Source organism: Cygnus atratus, chromosome 12 (genome assembly GCF_013377495.2).
Source record: "Cygnus atratus isolate AKBS03 ecotype Queensland, Australia chromosome 12, CAtr_DNAZoo_HiC_assembly, whole genome shotgun sequence".
Lineage (NCBI taxonomy): Eukaryota > Metazoa > Chordata > Aves > Anseriformes > Anatidae > Cygnus > Cygnus atratus.
In genome coordinates this window covers 18609864-18617547 of record NC_066373.1, presented here as the reverse complement: position 1 = coordinate 18617547, position 7684 = coordinate 18609864, and the positions used below count along the sequence as shown (strand labels likewise).

The window sequence follows — 7684 nt, the reverse complement described above, 5'->3', positions numbered from 1 at the left end:
CACTGGAAACACCTCCAGCAAAACTCTCTGATCACTGTGCTCCCGATAACCTTTCCACTTCAGCGGAACAGATGATCCCAGAGGTCACCCTCGGGGACACAGCACGCAGATGAGACAGAGCTGAAGTGCACAGGCTGCTTCAGACTAGCTCTAACCCCGTACTTGAGTACCGTCCCCTCCAAAATCCCACCTGGCGGCTGGACCACGCCGTCCCGCTCAGCTCCTCTTACCTCTTGCACACCTTCACCCTGCTCCAGCCAGAAAAGATCAGGGCAGCGGGGCAGGCGAGGCAGTCCCTGCCAGGCGCTGCCGTCCACGATCTTGCAGCTCTGCTGCTCGCTCTGACCCCGGAGGAAGAAGCAGCTCTCCCTTCTGCCCGGCAGCGGCTCTGCCTTGGAGCCGAGCCCGCTCAGCATGCCGCTGCCGGCACACCAGCCCGGAGAGGCTGGAGGGAGCTGGCTGCCTGGCGATGCGCGAAGCCCAGCCTCTGACCGCTCCTCGGGAATGACCTCTTCCCAGCAAACTTATTGAGCTTCAAGCCGTACCTGGGGGGGTAGAAGAGGGAAAATTATGTTTTGCAATATGGGATGTGCATTAACTATTCCCAGGGTTAACGGCATTTGACTTCTTCTTTTGGATGCAACTCGCTGTCTCCTACTGGAGCTATTAATCTTTATGTTCACATTTTTCACACAGAAGCAAGTTGGTTTGTTTCTCCCTTTCCACCCCCTCACCCCCACATGCACTCCCTAAAAAACCAACAATTAACAATGCAGATTTTTTTTCTTTAATTCTCCTACATCTGTGTAATTATATTCACATTAGAAATCAATCAGCTCTGGTCATTACCATTAGTGATACGCTCATAAACCAAACACTAGTCATGCTAATGAACTGAATGAAACATAATTTCTTGTTGTATAAACTGATGCTCAACTCCAATCAGCAATAAATTCAATCAGACATTACTTACATCAGCTGAAGATATATTAAAGCCTTGTAAAGAGTCACAGCCGCTCGGGGCTCAAAGCCAAGGCACGGCTTCATGCCTGGAAGTGGGCCGAGCAGGACAGCGGGTGTGGGAAGGGCTAAGGGCGGCTGGAGCCCTGAGGAGATGGGGACGAGGCCTGGGCACCCAAGGGAGCCCTGAGGAGCCCCCGGGCCCCCTCAGCGAGGCAGGGCGCCCACTGCGGCCCTCACCCGCTCCCGCCTGGCCACGACCCCGTCGTGAGGCAGCGGTCGCCGCCGCTGCCTAAAATGGCGGCTGCGGCCTGTGAGGGCGGTGGCCTGACCTTGCCGCCCCCAGCTCCCCGCGCGGGGCCGCGGCCACGGGCCCAGCGGGGAGCCGGCGGCCGGGGGAGCCCCGTCGGAGGGACAGCGGGGTACCCGCGGCCGGGAGGCGGCCCCTCCAAGATCGCTCCCGGCGGGGCCGGCAGCGCCGCGGCGCGGGGTAGCGGGGCTGCCCGGCGGCGGTGTGGGGATTTTACGGCCCCGCCCGGCTGCGGCGCGCTAACCGGGCTGTAACGACCGCGGAAAGTTGCGGTGGAAGGAAGGTGGCGGCTTTGTTTGCTTCGCGTTGAGGGAGAGGGAGGGAGGAAAAAAAAAAAAGGACAAGAGGAGCATCAGCACCACCATCAGCACCACCGCCAGCCCCGCGGCCCCGGGCGCTGCCGCCCGCTCTCCCGGTGCCGCCGTCCCGGGGCAGCTCCGCTCCGCGCCCTCACCCGTCCCGGCCGGCTCCGGGCTGCCCCCGGCGCGGGGCAGAGCCGGGCGCTGCCGCAGGGAGCGGCCCGGGGCCGCGGGGAAGGCGCTGACAGAGTGCTCCGCGGCCGCACGCCGGCTCCGGTGCGCGGGTCCGAACTCCAAGCGACAGCAACCTCCAGTCACGAACCCTGCTCCGCAGAGCTCGGTCGTTTCCTCGCCGGCGGCTGCCGGCGCCGGGGCTCCCGAGCAGCTCCCGCCGGTGTCCGGGGGGCTCCCAGCGCCGGGGGGCCGCGGGCTGCGGGGGGAAAGGCGCCTCCGAGTCCCCTTCAGAGGGCAGCGGCTGCTGCGGAGCGGCTCCGGCGTCGCACCTGGAAGCGAAGCGGCAGAGCCCGCGGCCGCCCCGCTCCCCGCCCGGCCAGGGCCGCCCCGCGGCTCTCCAGCCGGGGCCAAACCTGGGAATAAAGCACGAAACTCATCGTTCTCGTCTCGATCCCCATCCCGGAGAAGCACGTTAAACTCCTCGCGGGGAGCCGGGGACGCAAAAACCCCTCGAGGTGTGCCACAGCCTGGGCGCAGGGCTGCCCCCGAACCCCGCCGAGCCCCTTCATTTCACGCCAAAGTTTAGATACAACCGAAATCCGGGTCAGCACCGTTTAATAAAAGTAGTCATCTCTTTGAGTACTGCAAAATTATAGCATTTACATCTTGAAAAGGCTGTAAACAAAATAATACGAGCGAATAAATAATACGAGCATCGAAGTATACATCGTAAGATAGTTTTAGACGGCTGTATAAAATGCGATCTGGTCTCTAGAATATCATACAGATAAATGCTATCAATAATCGGATGTGAGAGCCTGCGGGAAGCTGCCTAGCGGTGGGGCCGCCAGCCCTGCCCGGGGGCTGCGCGCTTCTCCTGCCCCGCTGCCTGCACTGCGCCGACCCCGCCTGCCTGCATTGAGGAACCTTATTTCTGGTTAAGAAAAATAAAAGTCCCATTGAAACTTTATTGAATTAAAGCAAAAAGTAATTTTCGATATTCACACATATATTACAGAGTAATAGTAAAAGTTCAATATACTTCCTGGCATTTAGTTGGGCCACATTTTACAAGAGCAAAACAAGCATCAAAACATTTAGCAGCCTTAAATTTCACAATCACTCAGAATTACATAGAAATATTGAAATACTCTAGTCAGCCTTAGCTGTGAATAGTTCTTCATGTATAAATTTTTCCTTTAGCCAGCCAGTACACAGCAAGAATTGCATTTTTCCTTCCATCATGGCATCCACGTATTCAAAAATACTTTGCTTTTTTAAAAGTTAAACTCAGAGAAAGAGTCAAGATTAACATGTTTTAAAAACAAAACTACAAAATATGCTGTAAAGGACAATGAAAATATCTAAAGCCTACTTGTGTGAGGCAGAAACCATGGGGGAACGATGGCAGATTACACCAGTGACACAGAGATGGGAACTAATTTTGTGGGAGGAGAGAGAGGAATATAAATGGGGGTTTGATCAATTATAGTGTCTCCCGCCTGTTGGCTGCAACACAACAAAAATAAGTAGTAATTCTTCAAAGCGGATGTACACAAACCTAAGCAGGATTTAGCTTCTTTAATATTTGAATGTAAAAAGTCTGCTGTCCACGGCTCTTTAAACCCAGCTACGACTTGGGAATTTGTAAGAGATTCTCTGACTTGCGGTTCTCCCTTTGCTCGGTTGAGAAGTGCTTTAAAGTGGGAACACTAGAAATCCAGAGAACGTCGAATACTTCCAGCCTCCCATCAAGTTGCCTCTCTCCAGTTTTAGATAAGCTCTGTCTCCTTTCTCCATCTGAATCAGGACTCCATTGCTAGCAGCTTCTCGGGTCACATCTTGGTCCCCTGCAAAGGCAGAAATCACTGGCCACCCATTTAGCATCAAACTCACCTAAAGAGCAAGATAAAACAAAGCCCTCCGTCAATTAAAGCCAGACAATGACACCGCCGGGGCTCGCCTAGCAGGTAAAATGCTTAGTTAGGAAAGGGCCTCTTTTGACAGCTGAAACTCCAGCCCCATAAAAATGAAATATCAATCCGAACCCAGCTAAGGTATGTACTCTAAAGGAATAAGGCTTTCACTGCTGTTTCAGACCCACATCAAAACACCCGGTGCATATAAAACAGGACATTGATCCTATTTTGAAGGATTTCAATAGGGTGCCTGTATGTTTTCAGGCTATGAAAAGAGCTCATACTTATTGAAAGATGGCTTTATGCGAAACCTCAGAGACATGAGGTGCAGAGCCACAGCCGCCAGAGTCAGCGCGTTTGAAGTGTATTCAGGAGGTAGTTTTCCTTTGTTAGGCAGCAAAGACAATATGCCACAACAGTCAATAAGCTCTGCTCAGCTCACTCTAATGATCTCAGGGCCGCGTACCCCACATTAATAATACACTACCTGCCTGATCTGGATGTGTGAAGCTGCTTACACCAGCACGGTGCTGCAGCTCTGCGTTCACCTTTTCAATGTACATCGCTACACAGACAGATTTTCTGCCTAGGTTATGCTACCTGGCTTCACGCCGATAGTTTCTTATCCCTACCTAGAGGCGCATATGCATCGAACCCCACACAAAAGGCGCGTATGCGTACAGGTATCTGCACACGCTGAGCTATATTCGCAATGGGATCCATGCCACAGGCGCCTCCCCGCACCCCAAGCCCCTGTGAGACCTCCCGGGAGCAGTGAGGAGCCAGGGCCGGGCAGCGCTTCCCCGGGCTCTGTCCAGGGATGTGCCTGGAGCTGGGGACAGCGTGGGGCCCGTCCTAGCCAGTAGGATGCCACCACCTCGGGCATGATGCTACCTACGGTGGGATGCTACCACCTCGGAGGGCTGCCACCTCCGGCCCGGGCCACCTCATGCTGGCAGGGGCTGCGCAGAGGCCGAGGGGTGCCCGCGGCCCCTTGCCGCCGCCGGGGGGGTTGCGGAGGGAGCCCTGTGATGCCCGGGGGCCGGTCCCGTTCCCGCCGCCCCCCCGGGCCGCTCCCCCCCGCGCCCGCCGGTCCCGCGGAGCGAAGCGGGGCTGACCTGGATGGTTTGCCTGTTGTAGACTTTCACCACGTGAAAATTAAAACTGTAAATCCCTTTCCTGGGCGCTATGAAAGTGCTCCTCTCCGAGTCGAAGTTGCTGCCGATGTTCACTAGTACCTGCGAGGGAAGGGCACCGTCAGCGCCGCCGCCGAGCCCCGCGGCCTCCCCCGGCGGCCCCCCCGGCCCCTCGCCCTCCCCCGGCCGCCCTACCTGGTCGAAGTAGATGATCATGGTGCGGTTGCTCATCTCGGAGGGCTCGTGGTTGGTGCTGCGGATGGCGGAGAAGGCGACCTTGGCGCTGCCGGAGCGCACGGAGATGCCGAGCGCCGTGCCGGTGGGATCGGACGTGGGGTTGGAGTCGCACACCACGAGGCACTTCCCCTCCAGCACGATGGGCTCCGTCTCGTTCTGCCCGCACGCCAGCCACGCCGCGCCCAGCAGCAGCAGCAGCCCCAGCGCCAGCGCCAGCCCCGGGCCCCGCATGGCGCCGCGCTCCCTTCCCCGCTCCGCGCCGCTCCGCTCGCCCCCTGCCCCGCCGCGCTCACAGCGGGGCCGCCAGCGCCCCGCCGGCGGGGAAGCGGCCGCGGGGAGGCACGGCGCGCATAGCGCGGAGCGGAGCGGGGCCGCGCCGAGCCGAGCCGAGCCGAGCCGAGCCGAGCGGCGCCGAGCCGAGCCCGGGGAGGCGGCGGCGGCGCTGGCGGCGAGCACAAAGCCGTGCGGGGCGCGGCCCCGCCTCCACACCGGCCCCGCGCTGCCGTCAGCGCCCCCGCGCCCGCCCCCGCCGCGCCCGGGCCCAACCGGCGCCCGCCGCCCGCCGCCGCCGCCAATGGCCGCGCGGTCCGCCCGGCCCGCCCGGCCCGCCCGCCGCCCGGCTCGGCAGCGGCAGCGGCAGCAGGTGCCCGACCCGCTCCGCGCCGCGCCGCGCCGCAGCACCGCGCAGGTAGGAGCGAGGGGAGCCGGGGAGCCCGCGACGGGCGGGCGGGCGGGCGGGGTAGGCTGCGAGGGTCGCGGACGGGCCCCCCGGGTGGGCGCAGGGGTGGCCCCGGTGCTGCTGGGGGGACGGGAGCCCGCAGCCCCCCGGGACCCCCGCAGCCCCCTGAGCCAAGACCCGGCCGCTGTGCTCACGGTCCGGGGGTCCGCGTCCCGCCCCGCCGAGCGCCTCTGCCTCTCCGCAGGCTGCAAGCGTCGCCTGGTCGCGGTGGACGCCGCCCCGGGGCTCGCCCTGGCTGTGCCGGGGCAAAATCCCTGCCTGGAACTGCGGGAGAAGAGAGTGGCGGTGACCTGCCGGCGGCACAGCGCTGGAGCTGCCTGCCTTCCTAACCGGCGGCTGTCCGCAAAGTTAAACTCGTGGTCAGGGATAAAAGCCTGAAGAGGGGTTTGCAGCGTCCGCTCTGGGAAGTTTAATACAGTTCAAAACTGGGCTCCAAGTGCAAATCAGTATGAACTTTGATAAAGTTTTGATTAAAATTTTTGATTCGATTTTTAGTTTATTTTACTGGGCTGCTCCGATTGCCTTTACCCGGCGCATGGATCTCTCCCCGAGAGTTTAGTTTGTGCAAACAAAACTTTATCCATGTTTTTGCCCCGCTAAGTTGAGCGTGCACCAGGAAAGTTGCTCAGACAAGATGGGAAGTGCCACAGTTTGCCGGTGGGCTGGCACTGCCTTTGAGGGGACGGGACGCAGTTATAGCCAGTGGCATCGTGCCTCCGGGACACCCAAAGTGCCCCACACCGTTATAGGCGTTTGGCCTCCAAACAGCCTGGAAAACAACGTCATGGCAAAAGACATGTAGGGCAAGGAAAATGGCCAGAAAGGTGTTGGGGAGCTAATGTAAGAGAGACAAAAAGTCTCCTGGGAAGCAGCAAATGAAGTGGAGGGGGATGGGTGGAGCCACGCACACCTGCGAGGAGGCTGCTGTGTCGCACTGCAAGGTACCAGGCTGGGAGCCGTAACGTGCCATTGCTGCCTGGCCTAACTGAGAGCCAAAGTCTGAATCAACAACTGTATTTAAATGAAGTTATTATTTCTAAACGTTTCTAAGAGGCACTAATAAGGCTAAACCAAATCAAAATCAGCTTGGTGTTTTCGTGGGGACCCCTCTGGGGGGAGGCAAGGTGGGCTCTTGTTCTCCAGCCATCCCACCAGCTCCCCAGGCTCTGAAGGATGGAGATAACACAAAGAACAAGAACAGGGACCTGGAAAAATGACCAAATCTGTCACTTTTACCAGAAGCCCTCTTCTGCAAAGAGGAGGTGGGCAGACAGGGAAGGAGGGGATGCAGAGTTCCCCAAGCGAGACCCTGTCGTTCCCATGGACTATCAGTCTTGCACACTTGACTGGCGCTGTAGCACCCAGCTTCTGCAGTTCTGGCTTTAATAAAGTAACGCCAGCCATGCAAATTAGACATTACTTCATTTTCATTAAATGTCACACGCTGCGCTAGGCAGTTATGTTGATTTTCTCTGTATTGACAACAGGCTCTGACTTGTACTGGGAACAAAGAAAAGATGCTCAGCAGGAGGATGTATGTACTGATATACAAGAACATGGCTTAATTAGTGATGTGTGGCAGAGAGCTCCCAAGCTAGGAGTGCAGATTTGCAAATCCAGATGTTTACAGAGGGCCACGAATTACATTACTCCATCTAATTACAAACTGCCTTGTTAATCAATGTCACTGAGATACAATAGGGCAATTGATGTTCAGATACAATGGCAGCTGGGTCAAGGTATTAACAAACTATAATAGATGCTGTAGGTATTGGACAGAAACTAAGGTATTTCTCAAGCAGAACCCTTTTTGGTTTGTTTTTCAGAAGTACTTCTGTGGGTATGGAGAAAATGTGTGAACTGTCCATCTCACGGTAACTAGCCATGACCTAGTTGTTGACAGTTCGAGC

General features: G+C 57.7%; 1 protein-coding gene across 1 annotated transcript; it reads right to left on the bottom strand.

Annotated features, from left to right (window-relative positions):
- Positions 1-2523: 2523 nt before the first annotated feature.
- On the bottom strand, positions 2524-5266 carry CBLN1 (cerebellin 1 precursor). The gene is made up of 3 exons (XM_035543462.2): positions 4994-5266; positions 4781-4900; positions 2524-3639 (listed from the first exon to the last, which is right to left on the bottom strand). Exons 1-3 carry the CDS (start codon positions 5264-5266, stop codon positions 3442-3444), a joined length of 591 nt encoding a protein of 196 aa, XP_035399355.1. The 3' UTR covers positions 2524-3441.
- Positions 5267-7684: the final 2418 nt, after the last annotated feature.